Here is a 23,153-nt window from a genome sequence, read left to right on the forward strand (position 1 = left end):
GCTGTGCTGCAAAGCCAGGATGGGGAGTGTTTATCAGGATGATAATAACTAAATACAAGCCAAATATAAATACAATAACATTTTGAGCGTTTTCTTTTTATTCTCTCTTCCAATTCTCTCATCACACGGCGTTTGGCACCCCTAATCTCCACAAATAACATTCCCCATCTCCACAAATAAACCTCCCTCATCTCCACAAACGAGCATCTCCCATCCAGCCAAGGCAACGGAATATATTTTTCCTGCAGGAAAAAAATGCGAAAAGAAGAATTTTGGTGCACAGCTGCACAGTTTGCGGAGAGCTGGGGGAGGAATAGTCTGATTTAGAGGCTTGAAACGCAAAGCGAGAGCCCGAACCTCACCCGGGGTGGTTCGAGCCGTGCCCGGACCCGGGGTCGGGCATCGCCGGGCGAACAGCTCCATCTCCCGGCCAGCCCCGGGTCCAGCTCCCCCTGGAATCAGCCCTGGAGTGTTTTACGAGGCTGGAGATCCCAAAGGACACTCCAGAACCTGGCTGAGCTTTCCAGCTCGCTCTGTTTCAGAGCAAAGTGCATGGAAATGCCTTGATGTAACTGCGACCTGGAAAAGCACATCCCGAGGGATCTTGGAGCCTGGGGAGGCTCAGGAGTAGCCCCGCTGTCCCAGCTGCCACACACCCCCAAAATCCCCAGCATGAGGTGGTTCATGAGGCTGTTCGTGGCTTTTAAGGCTTTTTCCTGCAGTGCAGCCCTTTATAGGGGCTGGAAATTAAACTGGGAGGGCACAGGAGCATATCATGGAATCATGGAATGGTTTGCACTGGAAGGGACCTCACCCAGTCCCACCCTCTGCCATGGGCAGGGACACCTTCACTAGCTCAGGTTGCTCCAACCTGGCCTTGGACACTCCCAGGGATCCAGGGGCAGCCACAGCTCCTCTGGCAATTCCAGCCCAGCCCTTCACCACGCTCATAGGGAAGAATTCCTTCCCAATATCCCATCTATCCCTGCCCTCTGGCAGTGGGAAGCCATTCCCCCTTGTCCTATCACTCCACGTCCTTGTAAAAAGTCCTTCTTGTGTAAAAATTATCCATCCTCAGGCATTGCATGCTGAGAAAAAGGAGAGAAAAAGCAAGAAAAAATTGGGAATGTCATAATTTAGGAAGTTCAGGATCATCCCTGAAGCATTTCTGAGCTCAGGACTGTGAGCAGAGGATGCTCATGATGGGATGTGGACATTGAAGCATAACCTGGGTCTGGATGCAAAATTGATGCTGGAAAAATGCAAATCTAAGCTGTGGCTGGAGGTTCTGCCAGAGTTGTTGTGTATTTTAAGCAAGAACATTAAAAAAAATAACCCCTCAGTGCATTACAGGAATGGATGGGTTTGTCCAGCCTAAAAGCTGTTCCTAAGCCAGGGGTTACAGAGATTTGGACGAGGTCATGGGCCTTGCATGCATTCCCTGCTCCAGAATGTTGTTGAATCCCTCAGGAGCCAAATGACTTCTGTAAAATTTAAGAAAATGTTGTAAAGGAGCCCCAAAAATCAACGTCCATCAGCCAGGGCTCTTTCCACTCCTTGACAGAGGTGAGAGCTGACTGACCTGAGGAGAAGATAAGGATGTTTATACCTCCAAACCACACCAATTCCAAGGAGAGGTGACACTCTCACAAACATCCATGCTCAAAAATCTTTCAGTGAGGACTTACCTGCTGGAGGATGGTGGTTATACCTGCCCACAAGCTTCTTTGGGATTCCAAATTTTTCACTTAGTACCTCCTTATTTTCTTTTCTCGCAGCAGTGGTTGAGCTGCTCAGATAAACCAGGATTTAGGGAAGGTTTAAGCACCCAGGACAGGGATCAGAGAGGAAATTGCAGCCGCTGGAGGGCAAAACATCCCTCCCTGCTCCTTTTAAGCTCTTTCAAGGGAGGATTTGCAACCCCTCTGCCAAACACCTGAGAGAAGGTCAGTCCCAGATCCGTGTGTGTTTTGGGCAGAAGATGCTAAAGATCGGGATATTAAAGATTGGGATTGAGCATGTGAAAGCCTGAGAGACGGGACCGAGGGGGGTTTATCTCCAGGCATCACCTTCACCCCCCGCAGCATCCCTCGGAGATGTGGCTCTTCCTGGAGTTGTTCCGGGTGCTAAAGACAAAGGATTTGGTTAAAAACAGAGGATGTCTCAAGGCCAAACTTTATTGCAAGGCAGAGGGGTCCATTTCCAAACCCCACATCCCCCCTCCCCACAAGTCCCAGCGCTCTTTTGGGGGGAAAGGAGCGATTTCTTTGGGAAAGCCGTGCCATGGGAAACCAGAGCCGAGCGCTGGCGGGGCCGCTCCAGCATCGCTCCAGGCGCAGATATCCCCAGGTCCTTGCGGGGCTGGGTTTGCTCGTGTAGGTGCCTGCACAGACGGGGGTTTCCAGGATCCATCCAGCTCCCAGATGTCCTCGTGAGCACTGGGATGGCTGCCCAGCTCCGGGGAGAAGGGACACTGAGGCAGCCGCGGAGCATCTCTTCCACCTCCCGCAAGCCACATCTAATCTCCCAGGAAAGTCATCCACTAAGAAATCCCGGCGGGCCGGGCCGGGGGTCCCGAGGTGCCCTCGCCGCGCTCAGCGCTGCAGCCCGTGGCTCACGAAGCAGGCGGTGAATGCCAAGAGCAGGGCGAGGCCGATGCCGCCGCGGTCCCGGGGGGCTCGGCTGGGGGGTCCCCGCTTGCCCCCCACGTCCGGCCAGCTGGCGGCGTGGAAGCCGCCCGCGGGCGGGGGCTGCCGGGCCGCGGGGATGCCGTGACCGAGGCGGGACGGGCGCGGCCGCCCCAGCAGCCCCATCCCGTAGCCCGCGGCGGCCCCGGCCGCGATGGCTCCGGCCACCTTGGAGCCGCGCCCGGGGGTGCCCCCGCCGCGGGACACGGCGCGGAAGCCCCCGCGGAGCCCCCCGGCCCCGCCGCCGCCGCGACCCCCGGCTCTGCCGCCGCCCCCGCGGCGACCGCCGGCCACGTCGCTGAAGAGGGCGAGGAGCAGCATCGCCACCCAGCACCAGCCGTCCAGGGGCCTCATCCTGCCCCACCTGCGAGAGGGGCACAAGGAGGGACGGTGAGCGCGGGGAGATCGCCCGGAGCAGCCCCCGGGCCCCGGGGGTCTCGCTCCGAGGCGGTCGCGGGGATCCCGGTTCCCAAAGGGGCTGCAGGGATCCCGACCCGAGGGGTTCTCAGGGATCCCGGCTCCGAGTCGTGCCCGGTTCACAGGGATTCCGCTTCGAGGGTTCACGGGGATCTCGGCTCCCAAAGGGGCTGCAGGGATCCCGAGCCGAGGGGTTTAGAGGGATCCCGCTCCGAGCGGTTCACAGGGATCCCGCTCCGAGGGGTTTAGAGGGATTGCTGTCCGAGGGAGTTAAAGGGATCCCGCTCCGAGGGATTTACAGGGCTCCCGTCACCAGGGGCTCGCGGGGATCCCGCCCCGGGAGGTTCACGGGGATCCCGGCTCCGAGGGGGTCGTGGGGGTTTTCCTCAGCCTTGGGCCAACTTACTTATAGTATTGTTGTGGATGTATAAATTTTTATATATTTTATATCCCTATATATTTTATATATTATGTATTTTTATTTATATATAAACATATAATTTTTAGATATCTTATCTATATGTAATTTATCTATTTATCTATATGTTTATCCATTTTATCTATTTATGTATTATATTTATTATATATTATAATATTATTACGTATCACATATTATAAAACTTCAATATATATTGCAAGCGCTGATTCAAAGCTGAAGTGGAGCTCGAGAAAGCGAAATGGATGACTTTTTGGCCCAACTGGAAGCAAAATACAGGAATAATGCTAAGAATGGAGGAAAGAAACCTGCAGCCAAGAGAAGAAAAGCATAAGGCTGAAACACTAGGTTTCATTTTGTATGGAAACGTGGGTTTGGGAGAATTTCGGATTTTATATATTCATATATATATACGCGTGTGTAATACTTATATATTTATATAATTATATAGTCATATATTTATATATGAATATATATGTATATAACTTTGTGTTTTATGTATTTATATATAAATGTAAATACACATAGTATATTACTATATAAAATATATAGTATAAATATAATCTATAATACATAATATACTAACCAATATATATTATATACTAAATTATGTTATATATTATATATCATTATATATAGTATATAACATATATTTTATATTTATATTTAGATATAAACCAATATATATTTATATATACTTTATGTTGATTTAAGTACACTATATTTATATAGTGTATATATTTATATATTACTGTATAAAATATATAGTATAAATATAATCTATAATACATAATATACTAATCAATATATATTATATACTAAATTATGTGTTATATATTATATATTATATTATCTATAGTATATTATATATATTATACTTTATATATTTATATTTATATACAAACCAATATATATATTTATATATACTTTATGTTGATTTAAGTACACTATACATAGTTAATACACAACTTCTAGTGGAAGGTGTCCCTGCCCCTGGCAGGGGGTTGGACTAGATGGTCTTTGAGGGCCCTCCCAACCCAACCCATTCCATGATTTGATGTATTGTTGTACATATTTCCCGTAGTCCATATATTTAATAAACAAACACTCCCGACTTTCCCAGCCCATTCTCACCTTTGTTCCTCCCTCCCCGCAAACCCCACGACGATCCCCCCGCACCCCCCGCCCCGCAGCCCCCGATCCCCCCGCACCCCCCGCCCCGCAGCCCCGCAGCCGCGGCTGAGCAAACAGCCCCATTGTGGGGAAGCTGCTGAGCCATCGCGGCCCCAAACCCGGCCCAAAGCAGCCGGAGCCGCGCTGACAAAAGCCTTTTGAAAAGGCAGAGCCCCCCTGGCCGCACGCCCCGGCCGCGGCTTCCCTGTGTCAGCGATTCCCTGCCCCGCTGGAAGGTGCCAGGCCTGACCACCCCCCAGACCCAGCGCTCCAAACAGCAATATCTGCCTTGATTAATTGAATTTGCCTCGGTTCGCTGCCCTGCTCCTCCAGCCAAAGCGTTACTTTAAGGAAAGCCCGGAGAAGTGTCCCCTCTCCAGCTGTTTGCAGCTGCATCACTGCTGGAAGCACCACAAAACCGGGCAGCAAACCCCCGAAAATTACATACATGGATTTTTCCCTTCCTGGTTTCCTCCTCTCTTTATTTCCCCGAATTATATATATATAATATATATAATATATATATATCTCCATACTTAGAGGTCACCAAGCAGGGAAAATCCACAGGCTCCCCATCCCAACATCCAGCTCAGGTGTGGGCTAAACCCCTCCACTTTTCGCCTCGCTCTCTGCCCAGTTCCTTCCCTTTTGCCCCCGTTCCGTGCCGAGGGTGCCGCCCTTACCCGTGCCCCCGGTGCTGTGCCGGTGATGGCTCTGCCCGTCTGTGCCCGCCGGGCTCGGCTCCCACCGCACTTTTCCCGGCGGATCAACGGAGCCAACGTCACTGGGGAGGGATAATTGGGCTTCAATGGGCTGGAAAACGCCGGGCCAGCGGCTTCGGGGAGGCAGCAAAGCGTGGCTGGGATGACCTGGGGGGTGCGGGAGGACAAAAAAATTAAATACATGGGGAGTTTTACCTTGGGGAAGAGAAATATCCAGAGGATGGAGCTCGCCGACCATGGCACATGTGGATAAATAGGGATAAATAGTCACTGCAGGCTGGAAGGGCCCTAAACCAGTCCAATATTACTCCCAAATCCTCCAGCAATGTAGTTGTGAGTCTCCAAATCTGCAGGGCAGGACCATTTCTCCTTGGGAAGCTTCTCCACTGGGACTCAGGCAGGTTTTGCTCTTCTCCCTCATCACACCCAGCCCCCATGGAACCCATTCCCAAGGTATTTCTATCCACAGATTGCTTTATTTTTGACAAACCAGGCTCCAACTCAGGGGTTTTATTCTGCATTAAGTTGCTACATATTTTATTTTCTTGTTAATCCACGCAGCAATGCCACAATCATCCTTCAAACACATAAAAGGCTCCTCTCGCTGTACAACACTTTCCTGAACACGTGTTAGAGGTGGAAAAGGTACCATTAACACTTAAAAAAAAAAAAAATTACAAAGATACATTGCAAAAACTCAAAGGGAGGGAGAAAGTCAGAGTTTTAGTTCACATCGAGGTATAAAATTGATATTGCTGGTTTAGCCTGGGAGGAAAGAGGTTTTTCCAGGTGATGGTGGTAACAGTGCCAGTCTGGTTGCACCAGGATAATGTGCTGGCACCGCTGGAAGATGGATCTGGAAAATAAAACCCTCTTTATTTCTGCCTCCTCCTCCTGTCTCCCTCCCTTTCCATCCAGCATCCCTTGAGATGCCCCCAACTATCCCTGCGAGTGCTATTTGGCATTTACAGCTACCAGAGAGGTTTGACATCACGATTTCCTTAAAAATCCCTAATATTAGTGCAAATTAGAAAGGGGGAGGGAGGGGGTGACGCCACCGGATGCAGGTTTAGGGAACGCGCGGGAAGATGCCGTTCACTCCTGTGCTGTAAATCCACCAGGTCAGGGTTAAACCCCCCAAAATCTCAGTCAACACTCTGGATTTACAAAAACTTTCCCATCACCCGCGAATTATTGCAATAGAAATGTGCTTTTCTTAAGGGGGAAAAAAAAAAAAGAAAAAATAAAGAGGAATTGTAACTGTTGGTGCTCTCCTGCCACCGAGCAGCGGGGCCTCTGTGTGGGTGTCCCCAGACTCAGCCCCAAATCCCTGCTCTGGAACACCTGTAGCCCTCATTGTGCTGCTCGTGGATTTCCTCTCTTTTTTTTTTTCCCCCTGTTTTTCCCTGTGTTTTCCAGGGATTTGAGGTTTTGGCTGAAGCTGCCACCAGCCAGAGCCTTGCTGGGAAGAGCCCCACGTGCCGAGGAGGAACCTCCCGAGGACGCTGCGCAGGTGAAGGCACGGGAGGATGGGCTGGCTCGGAGCTGGAGCGATCCAGGTGGACACCGGGAATGTTCTGGGAATGCTGGGGCTTTGGGATTTGGTACAGTACATCCTACAGGCACATGGCTCTGGTGAAGGGTCTCACATCGCAGTCGGACCTTCTGAGATCTCCTCCAGCCTCTGCTTGATCATCACCCGGAGGATGGTGTATCTGCAGAGGCACAGGACAAGGGAAAGAGGAATTTTCAGCTCCGAGCTGGCCAAGGAAACCCTGGAATGACGCAAACCCCAATGGCTCTTGCCCACATCATGGGTGCAGGGCTGCCCAAAGGAATTTCTGGGACCAAACAGCCCCCCAGCAATGCCCTTCCCTCTCACATCCCCCCTCGGTGCCACCAGCCTGACGTACTTTTGCATCAGCTTCTTCACTTCACGATCCTCCTCCTCCTCCAGCTTCTGGATGAAGCTCCTGAGGATGGGCATCTCAAACTTGATGTACTGAGCGACCTGGATGGGAGGGAAATGGCAAGAAAGGTGATGAAGAGGGAGATGAACCGACCCTGTGGGGCCGAAGGCAGCGTCCTCTCCCTGGATTTTAGTCAAGGATTCCCCAATTTTTGCAAGAATCCTGAAAAAAGGGGATGTTTCCTCTGCTCAGTGTGAACATTAACTTGTGCAAATGAGTAAGTGCTGGATAATTATTGGGACAATCTCTCCCCCCTCTCCATTAATTAATTAATTAATTAATTTTTATTTATCTATTTTAATTTACCCACTGGCTGGAAGACGTGGCTCGATCAGTCAGAGCCCTGAGCATCCCCAGCGTCGCAGAGAGCCGATTAAGCCCAAATATACCCCAAAAGTGCCTCGTTTGAGCTCGGATTTGGGAGCAGAGCAGCCCTGGGAAGCCGGCAGATGGCACAGTGGAGCTTTCCCGGCTGGAAAAACATCAATTCCGCCACAGGCTGCGCTGAAATCGCTCTCCCGTGAGCAGATTCGGGATGACACAATAGGGCCGGGGGCGTTGGCTCTGGGTTGGAATTGGAAGCTGCTCTATGAGCACAAAACGAGGCTTTTCAAAATGGGGAGTTTTCACGGCAAGATGTGGGAGCAAAGCAATTCCTGCAGTCCCAGCACATGGAGACATCCGTTCATCGGGAAGAAATTCTTCCCTGGGAGGGTGGTCTCACAAGCTGGGATGGAATTCCCAGAGAAGATGTGTCTGCCCCTGGATCCCTGGAAGTGTCCAAGGGCAGAGCAACCTGATCTGGTGGAAGGTGTCCCTGCCTATGGCAGGGGGTGGAATGGGATGAGCTTTAAGGTCCCTCCAACCTAAACCATTCCATGATTCCATGATTCTATGAGAAGGCAGCAGACCCAGCCTGCCTGCAATGTCCTCAACCCCAAAATACAGCCCTTCCTAAGAAAAAAATCCAGTGATGTCAATGTTGGAGTGAGTCCAGAGGAGGCCCCGGAGCTGCTCCAAGGGCTGGAGCCCCTCTGCTCTGGAGCCAGGCTGGGAGAGCTGGGGGGGTTCACCTGGAGAGGAGAAGGCTCCAGGGAGAGCTGAGAGCCCCTTCCAGGGCCTGAAGGGGCTCCAAGAGCTGGAGAGGGACTGGGGACAAGGGATGGAGGGACAGGACAAGGGGGAATGGCTTCCTACTGCCAGAGGGCAGGGCTAGATGGGATATTGGGAAGGAATTGTTGGCTGTGAGGGTGTGGAGGGGCTGGGCTGGAATTGCCAGGGAAGCTGTGGCTGCCCCTGGATCCCTGGGAGTGTCCAAGGCCAGGTTGGACAGGGCTTGGAGCAGCCTGGGCTGGTGGAAGGTGTCCCTGCCCATGCAAGGGGGTGGATGGGCTTTAAGGTCCCTTCCAACCCAAACCCCTCCATGACTCCGTGATCCCCCAGTTTTCCCAAGCCCCCCCAGGGGTGATGACCCCCCCATGCTGGCTCACTCACGTCGTAGGTGACCTCCTCCACCTGGTCCTTCTCCATGAGGAAAACCTTGGAGACCTGCTCGCAGGGGCCCTGCAGCACACGGGCGATCAGGGGGTAGTCACTGCCCCGCAGCTTCTGCTTCTCTGCAAGGCCAAAACCCCGGGGTTGAGCCCAGCACTCGGGGGGCACTGCCCAGGACACGGGGGGCACTGCCTGGGACAGGGGGGGCACTGCCTGGGACGGGGGGGCACTGCCTGGGACGGGGGGGCACTGCCTGGGACATGGGTGCACTGCCTCGGACACGGGGGGCACTGCCCAGAACACGGGGGGCACTGCCCAGGACATGGGGGCACTGCCCAGGACACGGGGGCACTGCCCAGGACACGGGGGCACTGCCTGGGACACGGGGGCACTGCCTGGGACAGGGGGGCACTGCCTGGGACAGGGGGGGCACTGCCTGGGACAGGGGGGGCACTGCTCAGGACATGGGGGCACTGCCCAGCACTCAGGGGGCACTGCCCAGGACACAGGGGGCACTGCCCAGGACACGGAGGCACTGCCCAGGACACGGAGGCACTGCCCAGGACATGGGGGCACTGCCCAGGACATGGGGGCACTGCCCAGCACTCAGGGGGCACTGCCCAGCACTCAGGGGGCACTGCCCAGCACTCAGGGGGCACTGCCTGACTGAACCAGGGTGGCACTGGGGAGGATTTGGGCCACTCACCTCCGCTGGTGTGGACGATGTACAGAGCAAACTCCTCCGCCGAGTTTTCGATCTGGGGACACACAAATCACTGTCAAATGTCCAGGTTTTACCCCAGGCTTTCCAAGGAATTATAAACAAACCCCACTATTTCGCTGTGCTGTTGTATTTTATGTATAAATCTGTTTATATACGAATACATGTTTATATGTAATTAATGAAATATACAAAATAGTTATACATTAATACAATTAATTAATTATAGTAGGAAACAAATTAATACAGTATTTTAATGTAATATTGTATATAACTGCATATATATCAGACATTTTTATATATATAGATAAATACATATATATAATTATTAAAATTAATATAATGATATATAGTGTGTGTTATATATACTAATATACTAATATAAATGTTATATATATAGTATATATATACTATACCATATATAATCTATATATAGTATATATAATGTCCATATATATACTATATATATGTATATATAGTGTATATATATACAGTATATATATAGTATATATAGTGTATATGTATATATGTATGTATATACTATACATATATATACTAATATACTATACATAATACATATAACATATAATATAGTATACACAATATACTATATATAATTGATATAATATTATATACTACATAATTATTATAATTAAAATATCTTAAATATATAAATATATATAAATATATAAATATATTTACAAATGGATTTATTTATAAATATATATTCATATATAGATAAATGTATTAAAATTATTATAATATAATATAATGTTATATATTATATAGCATATATGATATATGATATATTAAATATAATGAAAATATTTTTAAAATACATATTTTATATCCGTAAACTCCCCATGCAGAGCAATCCAGGAGCCTCGGGGGGGACGATGAACGCACCTTGAATTTGTTGAGCAGCAGTTTGAGGACCTGGGGGGTGGTCATGGTGCTGTTGATGCGCACGTTGGTGACGGAGCCGTAGGCGGGAGTGAACACGGACGTCTGCGGGACACAAATCGCGGTGAAACCCCTCCCTGGGGCTGCCCCGCGCCGCCGGGCCGGGCTGTGGGGCCGGGCTGTGGGGCCGAGCTGTGGGGCTGTGGGGCCGGGATGTGGGGCTGGGATGTGGGGCTGTGGGGCTGTGGGGCTGGGATGTGGGGCCGGGCTGTGGGGTTGGGCTGTGGGGCTGTGGGGCTGGGATGTGGGGCCGGGCTGTGGGGCCGGGATGTGGGGCCGGGCTGTGGGGCCGGGATGTGGGGCTGTGGGGCCGGGATGTGGGGTTGGGCTGTGGGGCCGGGATGTGGGGTTGGGCTGTGGGGCTGTGGGGCTGGGATGTGGGGCCGGGCTGTGGGGCCGGGCTGTGGGGCTGTGGGGCCGGGATGTGGGGTTGGGCTGTGGGGCCGGGCTGTGGGGCCGGGATGTGGGGCTGTGGGGCCGGGCTGTGGGGTTGGGATGTGGGGCCGGGCTGTGGGGTTGGGATGTGGGGCTGTGGGGCCGGGATGTGGGGTTGGGCTGTGGGGCTGTGGGGCCGGGATGTGGGGTTGGGCTGTGGGGCCGGGCTGTGGGGCCGGGCTGTGGGGTTGGGATGTGGGGCCGGGCTGTGGGGCTGGGATGTGGGGCTGTGGGGCCGGGCTGTGGGGCTGTGGGGCCGGGCTGTGGGGTTAGGCTGTGGGGCCGGGCTGTGGGGCTGTGGGGCCGGGCTGTGGGGCTGTGGGGCCGGGCTGTGGGGCCGGGCTCACCTTGTGGTTGTAGAAGTGCCCGTTGATGGAGAAGCGGTGCCGGCGGATCCGCCGCTGCTCCCCGGCCGTCCGGGCGCTGCCGCGGGGCCGCACCCCGACATCGCTCCGCGTCCGCATCAGCTGCGGGGCCTCCTCCGTCTGGGGCCTGGGGGCTGGGAGACATCCCGGGGAGCCGGCTGAGCACCCCCGGGCCCGCTCCAACACTCCCGGAGTGCCCGGACACCGCCCGGGCACAGGGAGGGATTGCTGGGTGTCTGAGCCGGGCCAGGAGCGGGATCGATGATCCCTGGGGGTCCCTTCCCGCTGAGGATAGTCTGTGATTCCAGAATCTTTCTGCTGCTGAGAGTCTTCCCACGGATGCAGAAATCCCCATCCCAGGAACCCAGCCCTATAAACTTCCCAAGAACCCAGCTCTACAGACATCCCATCACATTGAACCCCCCAGTTTACACCACAGCAACTGGTTTATTCTCCCCCAGCTCCTGAAGGAGGTGATTGATTCCTGATTCTTCCTGCTGCTGGGAGTCCCCCCAAGGATGCAGAAATCCCCATCCCAGGAACCCAGCCCTATAAACTTCCCAGAACACATTTAACCCCCTGGTTTAAAGCACACCAACTGGTTTATTCTCCTCCAGCTCCTGAAGGAGGTGATTAATTCACAATTAACTGCCTAAATCCGTCCTGTTACCTGGCTAAAACCTCTTCTCCTGGGAGCTTGAGCATCTTCCCTGCCTTTTCCATAGTTTAACTTTCTCTTTTCTCCCTCCCTTTAATGAGAACAGGCAAACAAGGGCAGTGCCTCAGATCTCTGCATGAAAACTGGCCTGGATCCAAATTATTATAAACCAGCTCTTCATCCATTTTTAATGAACCTCTTGGGCTCCAGCTTTGGATGTTTTAATTCAAAGCATGTCTGCAGCAGGGAAAAATCTCCGGGACACGCTGCTCCAGATGCACACACGGTGACTAAGCACTCCCGAGGAGCCAGGAACGCACACTGGGAGCTGAGTTTTACTGGATTTTAGGGAAAAATGTAATACAAGGCTTTTTTATGTGCTGGTAAATTAAGGTCATAAGGCTGAGAGAGCTGCTGGGCAATTGCAGTGGGGTGATGTGGGGTGGGAATCACCCAGGAAAGCTTTGATTAAAGGAGGAAAAGCATCATGAGTGGGAAGATCAAAAAGAAAAAAGGGGAAAAGCTGGAGGATCAGGGATGAGGGTTCATGGATCAGCGAGTTTTGCAAGGGCTCAGCTCCTCCCTGCTGTGGGATGTGGATGAGCACCTCAAAGTCAAAAGGATGAGTTGGTTCTTCTCTGCCACCTGTCAAAAACTACCCCCAAAAGTCAGAACATCAGAATGCCCGGAATGAATGAGGGAAATGCCTGAAGCAGGTTTTTCCCTGTGGGAATTCCAGTCTGTGTCCCGTTCCTCGCTGTCCCTGCTCAGAACAAGGGGTTAATGAAGCGCTGGCCGAGCTCTTCCCCCTCCACAGAGGAAAAACCAGGGAGGGGACAAACACTTTGCAGCTCTGTTGACTTCCCATGGTAACGGCGCTTCCCAGTGCTCCCATTCCCAATGCTCCCATTCTTCCCCAGAAGTGGAGCCTCCGGGAAGGGGAAGCTCTGACATCCTTTTCCCTGCTGTCCCACGGGGCTCTTTGCTCCATCCCCCCCATTTCTTTCCAAGCTCTTCTCGACCACATCCCACTGAGCAAAAACCCTTGGGAATCGTGGAATCATTTAGGTAGGAAAAAAATCTTTAAATCATTGAGTTTTGGGCCATATGGGGCTAAGATTAAACAAAATAAACAGAAGTTCTTTGGAAGCTGCTTAAAGGAACCTGGAGCAGGACGGGAAACAGTCTGGAGTTAAAACCAAGCCTGGTTTGTATTTTCTCAAGTTAAGCTGCAGCCCGAGGCAGCTGCTCCCAACCTCCTGGATAAATCCCGGTGGATCCAAGCCCGGCTCACCTGTGCCATTCCCGGGAGCCTCCTTGGGTGTGGCCTCTGCATCCGTCACCTGGATGTCGGGCAGGGTGCTGGGCTTCAGCACGGACCTGGCAGTGGGCAAAGGTGAGGGTGGGGCCCTGTCAGCCTGTGGCTGCAGAGGGAATGATAATCCAGGGAATCTCCACCCTCCCTGAGCTTCCTGCCTGGGAAGCTGCCTGTTCTCCCTGTGGATTTAGCAGGTAACCAGCCCTGCAGGGTCACAGCTGGTTGCAATATAAATCCTGAATCCTATCCTGCCCCACTCCCAAAAAATCCTTGGAGGGTGTTATCCCAACTGCCCTCTTCCCAGGAAGGCATGCTGAGGTGCCAAACGGTATTTTCCTGACTCCAGCACAGGGAAAGCTGAACCTGACCCTTCTTTCCCTTGGGAGATGTCAACAAAATCAGGGAAAAAGCAGGAAGACCCTCCCCCTCTGCACAGACACGGCCAATCCCAGCTCTGCTGCTTTCCAGGATCCCCGGGATCACTGGGACCAGAGCAGCATCCAGCAGGGAATTAGGGATGGGAGTGAGAACCAGGTGGGGTTTGGGGGGATTCCTGCAGGACAAGAGGGGCCGTGAAGGGGAGTCCCTGCAAAGGGGGGGCTGCAAGAGCAGGGGCTGCAAAAGGGGGGCGTTGGCAGAGGGGTCACAAAAGGGGGAATGTTTGCAAAAAGTGGGACAGAAAGGAGGGGTCTCATCAAAAAGGGGGGTTTGTTTCTTTTTTAAACGAAAGGAGGGGTCTTAGCAAAGGAGGGGGTTCTTTGCAAAAAAGGGGGGATTGTAGAAGGGGGGGTTACAAAAAGGGGGTTTCATCAAAAGAGGGAGGTCTTTGAAAAAAGGGAGCATTGCAAAAAGGGGGATTTTGGCAGAAGGGGGTGTTTGCAAAAGAGGGCTTGAAAAAAAAGAGGGGTGCAAAAAGTGGTGGATTTGGAAAAAAGTGGGGGTTGTAAAAAGGGAGGAGTTGGAAAATGGGGGGGTTTGTTTCCTTTTGAAACTAAATGGGGGATCTCGGCAAAAGAGAGGGGTCTTTGCAAAAAGAGGGGTGCAAAAAAATGGGGGTGTAAAAAGGGAGTTCAGTAAAAGAAGGGGTTTTTTAAAAAAGAGGGGGTGAAAAAAGTGGGAGATTTGCAAAAAAGGGTGGTTTGTAAAAAGGGGGGTGCAAAAAGGAGGATTTAAGTAAAAGAGGGGAGTCTGAAAAAAGGGGGGTTTGCAAAAAGGGGGGTTTTAGCAAAGGGGGGTGTCTGCAAAAGAGGGGTTGTAGCAGAAGGGGGAGCTTTACAAAAGGGGAGTTCTGCAAAATGGGGGGTGCAAAAGAGGGAGGTCTTTGCAAAAGGGAGGTCAAAAAAATTGGGGGTCTTTGTAAAGGGGGGGGGGACTTTTCAAAGCAAACCCCCCCTCCTTTATTTCTGACTTGGCTCCTTGCAGGTGTTGCCCAGAGACAGCAGAGGGGGGTGAACCAGCGAATCCCGACAGCCCTGAGGGGGTTGAGGGGGTTTTTGGGGGTGGTTTTGGGGTGTTGCTGTCTCCCCCACCCCCAGCTCACCCGTGGGCTCCCAGGTTGCAGCCAGAGTGCCAGGAGGAGGAGGAGGGGGGCGGGCGGATGCGCTGGTTGTCGTCCTGCATCTGGAGGCGGATCGGGCGCCGCAGCCCCCAGGAGATGTTCAGCAGCCCCTCCACGATGAGCTCCCCTTCCTCCTGCGTCCCAAAAAACACCCAGGAACGTGGCATTGGAATCTATGAACTTTAAGTCCCCTTCACACCCAAACCATTCAGTGATTCTGTGATTAAAAGGCGTTTTTTGGACCCCCTAAATCCACCCAGTCTCACCCCGTGCCTGGGAAGGCCGTGGGGCAGATCCTCCTGGAAACTCTGAGAAGGCACGTGGAAAATAAGGATTGGTGACAGCCAGCATGGCTTCCCTGGGACAAATCATGCCTGGAAAACTTGGTGGCCTTCCAGGATGAGGCTACAGCACTGGGGGGTGAGGGAAGAGCAGCATTTACCTGGGCTTGGGCAAAGCATTTGACAGGGAATCATGACATGGAATCATGGGATGGTTTGGTTTGGAAGGGACCTTAAAGACCAGTCAGGGAATTCCTTCTCCATTCAACAAATCCAATCTCTCCAGTTCAGGGAGAAGATCCAAGGCCAGGTTGGACGGGGCTTGGAGCAACCTGGGCTGGTGGAAGGTGTCCCTGCCCATGGCAGGGGTGGCACTGGATGGGCTTTGAGGTCCCTCCCAGCCCAAACCATTCCAGGATTCCATGGCTCCCTAAGCCTGAACCAGGCCCAGTTCCCTTGGTTTCCCTCTGCCTGGGCCGTTCTCACCTCCCGGTGCCGCAGCTGCAGGTTCTGCCCTTCGTAGTAGATGTTGTAGGTCTTGAGGTGCAGGAGCAGCTCATTTCTGGGGGAAAAAACACGGGAAAGATGCTGAGAAGAGGTTTGGAGGAAGGAGAGGAGATGCTGCAGGCACCACCCACTGACTCCTGAGCTGGATGGGGAGGGAATTTTGAGGATCTGGGAGAAAGCAGGGATTGCTTTCCTGGTTGAAGAACCTGCTACGCTGCTGGGGGACCCAAAAATAGCTGAATTTGAGGCAAATTTGGCTCTTCTGGCACCTCTAGACCTCCCCTGTTGAAGGTATTGGCTGTGGGTTCAATCCACAACGAGGGGGAGAAGCTCCCTGTGATCGTGTCCCCCACAGATTTCCCAAAGAGATGTAGGAAAACCCATCAGACCTCGGGGCAGTTGGTCACAAGGCTGAAAAACAAACCCATTTTCGGGGCCCCCAAGCCCTGGGGTCATGTGGAGTCACAAGTTCTCACAGGCTGGTTTATCACGTTGGCTCCGGGCGCCAGAGCCCGACCTCGAGCTCAGAATCAAAGTCTGAGCCTTGTTCTGGTGGCAAAGTAATCATGAAAATAAAAATAAAGGCAAAAAGAAAGTTTAAAAGATAAAATATGAAGATAAAGGTGAAAATAAAAATTTAAAATTATAAATAAAAATCACTGAAAAAATAAAAATAAGCTGGCAATCCCAGCCAGGATAGTGATGCCAGGGTAGGGATGCCCCTGGCATTAATTCCCAGAGCTGGGCTGGCTGGTGGAGGTTCAGGATGCTCAGCACCACCAGACCATCATAAACAAGCACAAATCCACGGGGATTTGGGGTTATCAGAAGGCAAAAAGGAGGGGGAAATATCACAAATTTGCTTTAGCTCCTCCAAAATCTTCCCTGAAACTTAAGAACCATTTTACTTCTTTTCCAAAGAATAAAAGAACAGTTTTTAATCAGGACTTCTTCAGCAAAACCTGTTTTTTTTTAAGAAAGTTTATCAAGCATTTGGTCACACTCCCAAGGAAAAGTTCAAAATCCCATCAACAACCCTTTTTATTTAAGAAAAATCACCATTTCTTGCCCCAGAATGGTTTTTTCCTTCCAAATCCAACTGAATTGAGTTAAACCCCAGGGTCACTCCATTCTTCCAGCTCAATGGAATATTATATATTATAGATCATAGATAATATAGTATAGGTCATAAATAATATATTATATATTGCATTTATAGTATTATATATTCTCATATAACATTATATATATGTAACATTATGTATTGTTATAATGTTGTATATAGTTATACATTACATTTTTAGATCATACATTGTATATTATATTACATATTATAGATAATACATACATATAATATACAGGTAGAATAAATCAATATAATAAATCAATATACTATAATATATTATAATATACCATACTCTGCCATATATAATATAATATAATACAATACATAATATAATATATATTATATATTATAGAATATATGTTCATTCTATATAAAAGTATATAATCAATATATATATAATATATACTATATAAATATATAAATAAATATTTATAAATATAAAAATATTTATATATAAATATATAAATAGATATATTAATTATATATATGTGTGTGTGTGTGTATATATATATATAAAATGAATATATATTTCCCTTGGAACATTCCAAACAAGCCCCCCAGCTCCTCCAGTATTCCTGAATTCCAGCCCTGTTGAGCCTCTTACTTGGAGATGAATTTGTCTTTCCCGCAGGGAACCAGGTCCTCTCCACCTCCGAAATCCATCCCCCCACACTTCTGTCATGGGAGCTGAGCTGGAGAGAGGCAGGAGAGAGGAACATCAGTGGGAGCCCCCCATTCCCACATCCCTGCCCCCCAGCCATGGCAAAGTGAGAGAAAATAAAGCCCCTGGGTCTGGCAGAGCTCCTGGGAAAAGGCTCCAGAGGACACGGATGTGGAGTTTGATGATGGGAAAGGAGGGAGATCAGATAAGGGAGAGGAGCCACAAACTCACTGAAAATTTAATCCCGGTGGATTCACTTACATGGAATTTGCATTTGGAGCATCCATGGATGTCCCCGTGATGCCAAACAAGGAGGTGGGAGGGTTATAAGTGGGAGTTGCTCCTTTCCTGTATTTATTTTACTATTATTTTGTTCTGCAAGGCTTTGGACATTGAAGTCTGGATCTGGCTGCTGCTTCCCTGTGCCCTCCCAGACCCGGTGGTGGTACAGGGGATGATTTTCCAAGCAGCCAGAGGTGTTGGACTGGTCCTTCAGGGGTTTTTTTAACGCTGCCAGTTTGATTTTTGTGCCAAAACAGCTCCATTGCTCTTGTGCAAAACACTTGGAAAGTCCCATAAAAATCCCGCCTTGGGACTGGCCCTGGCTCAGATCTCCAGAGTGATTTCTGGACACAGTGAAGGGGAATTAAAATGGGCTTCGGGATGGAGACCTTGGAGCACTTGTGGACTCAGAGCACTGTGGAAATGGGGCACCAGAGAGACCTTGAAATGCAGCATTGGGGCAGTTTTGAATGATGAAAAAGGGCTTCTCAGGCTGTGCTTTCCCTTGGATGTTTGTGCCACCTCCCCTACAGACGGGCTTCCCTCTTTCCAGGATCTCTCCACTCCCTTCCCCTGTCCCGAAAGAGAAATCGAGGCAAGGAAAAAAGCCTTTACTCTGCAAACCCCTGTTTTCTTCCACCTCCCACATCACCATGTGCTTCCTCCCAGTCCCCTGGGAAACAAACCCCTTTTCCTGCAAGGAAAACACACAACCCCACAACAAATGCAGGCAGAGAAACGGCTCAGCCAAGGCCGTGTGGTAAAACCTGTGTCGGAGGATGAACCTGCCCCTGAAACCAGCAGCAGTCCTGGAGTCGGGATAAATCCCAGCGTATAAATGACTGACAATGACAAAAGATGTTCCCTGACGTGTTTCAAACCCCAGAAGAGGCTGCAAAGGCCACGCTGGAGGTGGGGCAGGAGGGGAAGGGCAGGAAGCTGCTCCGGCCCCGGAGAAAAAGCAGAAGAGAAACTCAGCACTGAAAAATGGCACAGGGCAGTGGAAGGGCTGACAGAGCTTTGGGTTTCCTGAGGAGCCACAGGAGAACCCCGGGAAAACCTGGCAAAACCCGGCAAAACCCTCCTCCTGTGGTTGGCAGCCACCTCTCCACATCCATCCATCCTCCCACAGGGAATAAACCCAGCAATAATCCTATTTATCCCTCAGAAATGAGAGTGGGAAGGGATTTTGCAGCTGGCTTCAAGGTTTTGGGACAAATGTCAGTGCTTGTGAGGACCCAAATTTGGGGTTCAGCACCTGTGAGATGCAGGAATGGCAGGAATGAGGATCTCAGGGGTGTCCCCTGACAGTGGATAGCAAAGCTCTGGAGATGTCCTGGGAGGATTAAAGGACAGAGCTGTTGGCTCATGCAAAAATGGTGCCAGAAATATCAAAGTGGCTGAAAAAAAAATAAAAGTGGCTGAAAAAAACCCTCCTACAGCAGCACAGCCCCGGGTGGAGCCTTTGGTATCACAGGGAGGTTCACGCTGGAGCATCACAGCAATGCAAAGGGGTAAAGCCAAATCCCTGGATCCTTGAAGGGGACATGGGGTGAACTCCAGCCATAAAAAAAGCACATTTTGGGGTGGAAGGGGAGCTCCAAAAGGCAGGTTCATCCTCCTGTGCTGAGGATCCTGTTTCCTGTTTACGCCCCGGCGCTGCCACCTTCGCCTCCGTCATCACATCCCCTTCCGAGCAGCAGGAAAGGGGCAAATTCTTCCTTTTTTGGGTCTGGAGAAGCTCTGGGTGGTGAGTGGAGGGGAACAGAGACCCAGCCAGAGAGCAGCCACTGCTGAGCCCCCAGTATTCCCCTCAGCTTTGGCAAAAGGCTGGAAATGAGCCCGGCAGAAGGGCTGGCAAAGTGCAAGTTGCCCAATTGCCCGGCCAGGGCAGCTCAACCCCGGCCCCGGCCCCGCTGGGCCTCAGTTTCCCCACCCTGAGCTGACGCATTTCCCCCGTCCCTGCCCAGGCTGAGCTTCTGCTGAGGCCTCACAAAGTGCTTTTAAACCACCAGCAGACAAATCAACGCCCTGCCCCCGTGGCAGGAGGATTTCAGCCCTCTCTGCCTTCCAGCACCAGCTGCTCCTGCCAGTGCTTTCAGGCACTGCCCAGCCCACGGCCCCAGACTTGTTCCACTCCCTAAAAATTACCTCCCTAAGCCCCTTCCCACATCCCTACAGCCCCAAGTGCCCCGTGGGGCAGAGGGAGGCTGGTCATGCTCCCAGCCCCTCACATGGAGAAGGGGTGAGCTCTCACTTTTGCCGAGCTCCCAGGGAGATTCACAACTCAAACACAACAACAAAACAAGGGGGAAAGTAGGAACCCCCCCTCAATATTGTGTTTTCAGCAGGAGAGGGATGTTCGACCCTGCTCCTGCAAAGAAATCAGCATTTGGGGGGGTGGGGGTGCTGTCTTGGTCCCCCCCGGCAGCGCACGGAAGCTTTGGCTGCATCCCCGGCCGATCCCGCCGAGGCGGATTTGGCGCAGCTGAGGCTCCCCCCGGCCGTGCGAGGGATTGTGGGAATATCCCTGTCCCCGGGGAGGCCCCGATATTCCCTCCTGCACAAACGCCGCCGCGTCCCCGCAGCCCAGGGCGGCTTTTACCCGGCCCAAGGGCGCTTCGATCCCGCCGCGATCGGTAGCAAAGCATCATCCGAAGGCGACAATTCCTCCCGGGAGCCTCCCCCAGGCTCTGCTCGGCAGTACGGTGGGATACGATGGGATAGGACGGGATAGGACAGGACAGGACACGGCCGAGCGCTCACCCCGTCCCGCTGATCCTCCCTGTGCTGGCGCTGGGGGCTCCGGCTCAGGCGCTACTCCGGGGCTGGGATCCCTTCCCCGTGTCCGTCCCGCATCCCTACGCGCCAAGGTGCGGCAGCTCCATTGTTTTCCAGCGCCGCTATTGTTCTCCAGCCCAATTGCTCCGTCCTGGAAGGGGAAAGGGGGAAAAGGAGGGGAGCGCTGAGCGCTGGCACAGCCGGCGGTGCAGCCGGGGTGGGGGGCACTCGGGGACGGGCGAGGGACCCATCGCACACTCAGCAGGTCGGACTTCCCCGGCTGGAGCCGGTGGCCACCAAGGGCTTGTCCTGGGCTACCGACCCGCAGCGGGCGGGTCCCGGCGGTGCCGCGGCGAAGGTGCCGTGCCCGGGGTGGGACCCGCGGGCGCTGCGGCTCCGGCGGCCCCAGCACGGAGGGGGATGCTGAGAGCGCGCGGAGGATGCCGAGGTGTCACCCCGGGGTTTGGGGGCCGGATACGCCCCCGCTCCCCGCGGCGAGCGCGGCTTTCATCTCCTCCGCTCAGCCCCGGGGCCGCTCCCCGCGGGACAGGGATGGGGATGGGGATGGAGGACGGGATGGGGATGAGGATGAGCCTGGAGACGCCCCATCCCAGCCGCACTCACCCGGTGCCGGTGCCGGTCCCGCTCCGCAGCCGGTGCCCCCCAAGGGCCGCCCCTGGGCGGGGCGGGGCGGGGCGCGACGGGGAGGGGCGCGGGCGGGGCCGCGGGGGTGGGAGCGCGGGGGACACCCCCCCTCCGGCTCCAGGGTCATCCCGGAACCCGGATCCCAAGGGACAGCCCGGTTCCGGGATCCCTTTCCGGGGACCAGGACCGGTGAACCCAAAGGATTCAGGCGCCCGGTTTGTCCCCGCGCGGACCGGGATCCCTAAGGATGCTCCGTCCCGCATCCCTGCTTCAGGCTCTGGCTTCTCAAAGGACGCGTTTCTGGTACCTGGGTTGCGCTCCAAGACCAGGATCCCAAAGGATGCTCCATCCCCGCTGCCAGGAGCAGGATTCCAAATGAATCCCCATCCCACGCATCCAGGCTGGAAACGCTCTTACAGAGCTCCAGCTCTATGCAGAATTCCCAGAAGGAGCCTTGTGGGCTGTATCACGCAGGCTAAAGTGGTTATTTCTGCCTTAAAATGCCCCCAGCCCCAGGATATCCAGTGCCAGAGCCAGGCAGGCATCACCCTTCGCAGTTCTGCCGTCGGGACGGAGCAGTGGAGCCGTGCACTGGTTCCCAGCCACGGCCGTGGGATCCCCTCTGGATCCAAAACTACCCCCGGGAAAGGGATTGGGGAGGAAAAAAATTGAAATAAAATCTGCCTGGAAGCAGCTGTTGCAGCTGGGGGTCACAGTTACCTCTGAACTGGTGCTCAGCATTCCCGGGCTGGGGGTCCCATCCTGCCCATCCGGCCCTGACACCGCGGGGGGACGTCGGGGGAGTTTGGGGGTGTTCAGTATTCCAGAGGAGCAGCGGCCATGTCCCTCCTCCTTTGTCTGCTCCTGACCTTTCCCAGTGCCGTGTGGCTTCTCTGGGCTTTTTTTCTTTTGAAGGAATTTGCCTAGAAACAGCCCACACGAAGGGGAAAAAAAATCCCAAAACAAAGAAATAATCTAAGCAGCTGCTTGAGCCAAACAGGCGTCTCTGCAGGCATGGGCTGCAATCAGCCTTTTTTCCCCCCGTTTTCTTGGATTTGTATGTAAAACATGAGAAGTTCTGGAGGAGCCATCTGGCTTGAGGAAGCACTGACTTGGTGAAAGTGAGCCAGGCTGGTGGGGATTGATATTCCAGCAGCATCTCGGGGCTGGTGGGATCAGAGGCCCTTTGTCGTGGGAAGAGCCCGGCCAGGCTCACAATGGAGCAGAGCCAGCCCTGGCCCCAAACCCCAGGGATTTCACCCCAAAGAGAGGCTTCTACCGACCCTCAGCTTGTGGGCTGGGTGCACAGGGAGGGAAAAGTAAAAATAAACAGAGGGTTTGGAGTGGGCACCTGTGGGAGCACAGGGGGATCTGGCTGCAAATTTGGGTTAAATCCTGATTTTGTGATGTGCTGTGGTGGGTTGGGAAGGCTCGAGCCTGGATGGAGGGATTTGGTTATCAAGGATAAGGAATTTGACCCGTTCCTGCTGTGTGGACACCCTGCAGTGTGAGAGGCTGGGCCAGGCTGGCAGTGCCTCCTTATCCACAGACGAGCATGAGACAGATCCATGAGGAACCAAATACACATGGAACCAAATCCACATGGAAGAGACCAAAGCTTTCATCCCCCCAGAGCCTGAGCATCCCTCCAGGCTGCTGAAAATCTCCCACGAAAAGCCAAACAGGGATGCTACAGCACCTGTTCTGCAGGTGAATTCCTTGAATCCTGAATTTCTGTGCCAAATGCCACACAGGGATCGCAGCTGATGTCTTTTAAACTGTCATCTTGGACGGATTTGCTCCCACCAAGGACCTCAGTCAGGCCTCATCAGCATGAAGCTCCAAAACTCTCCCAGATTCAGTTGTTTCCTCCCCGACTGAGCAAACACCCAAAATCCCTTCCTTGCTACCTTGGCAGCTTCCCATTATTTCAGCTTTCAGCCCCCCGAGCTG

At 52.5% G+C, this 23,153-nt stretch overlaps 2 protein-coding genes and 1 long non-coding RNA gene across 7 annotated transcripts; 1 reads left to right on the forward strand and 2 right to left on the reverse strand.

Annotated features, from left to right (window-relative positions):
• Positions 1 to 2,156: 2,156 nt before the first annotated feature.
• Positions 2,157 to 5,856, reverse strand: LOC135403820 (uncharacterized). Its single transcript, XM_064638180.1, has 2 exons — positions 5,397 to 5,856; positions 2,157 to 3,051 (listed from the first exon to the last, which is right to left on the reverse strand). The coding sequence occupies exon 2, from the start codon at positions 3,039 to 3,041 to the stop codon at positions 2,595 to 2,597; it is 447 nt and encodes a 148-aa protein (XP_064494250.1). The 5' UTR covers positions 3,042 to 3,051; positions 5,397 to 5,856; the 3' UTR covers positions 2,157 to 2,594.
• Positions 5,857 to 5,943: 87 nt separating this feature from the next.
• Positions 5,944 to 22,009, reverse strand: RASSF2 (Ras association domain family member 2). Of its 5 annotated transcripts, XM_064638176.1 has the most exons (13): positions 21,180 to 21,253; positions 20,541 to 20,706; positions 19,033 to 19,174; positions 17,436 to 17,523; positions 15,685 to 15,760; positions 14,900 to 15,051; positions 13,336 to 13,421; positions 11,366 to 11,517; positions 10,527 to 10,628; positions 9,606 to 9,657; positions 8,900 to 9,021; positions 7,349 to 7,446; positions 5,944 to 7,150 (listed from the first exon to the last, which is right to left on the reverse strand). In XM_064638176.1, exons 4-13 carry the CDS (start codon positions 17,492 to 17,494, stop codon positions 7,081 to 7,083), a joined length of 969 nt encoding a protein of 322 aa, XP_064494246.1. In that variant the 5' UTR covers positions 17,495 to 17,523; positions 19,033 to 19,174; positions 20,541 to 20,706; positions 21,180 to 21,253; the 3' UTR covers positions 5,944 to 7,080. The 5 variants fall into 5 exon arrangements, with proteins under 5 accessions (XP_064494246.1, XP_064494244.1, XP_064494242.1 ...); XM_064638174.1 differs by lacking the exons at positions 19,033 to 19,174; positions 21,180 to 21,253 and adding an exon at positions 21,921 to 22,009; XM_064638172.1 differs by lacking the exon at positions 19,033 to 19,174.
• LOC135403822 (uncharacterized) lies at positions 11,529 to 12,526 on the forward strand. Its single transcript, XR_010425504.1, has 2 exons — positions 11,529 to 11,856; positions 12,148 to 12,526. It is a non-coding gene; the product is annotated as an uncharacterized LOC135403822 (long non-coding RNA).
• Positions 22,010 to 23,153: the final 1,144 nt, after the last annotated feature.

This window comes from Pseudopipra pipra, chromosome 28 (assembly GCF_036250125.1).
Source record: "Pseudopipra pipra isolate bDixPip1 chromosome 28, bDixPip1.hap1, whole genome shotgun sequence".
Taxonomy (NCBI): domain Eukaryota; kingdom Metazoa; phylum Chordata; class Aves; order Passeriformes; family Pipridae; genus Pseudopipra; species Pseudopipra pipra.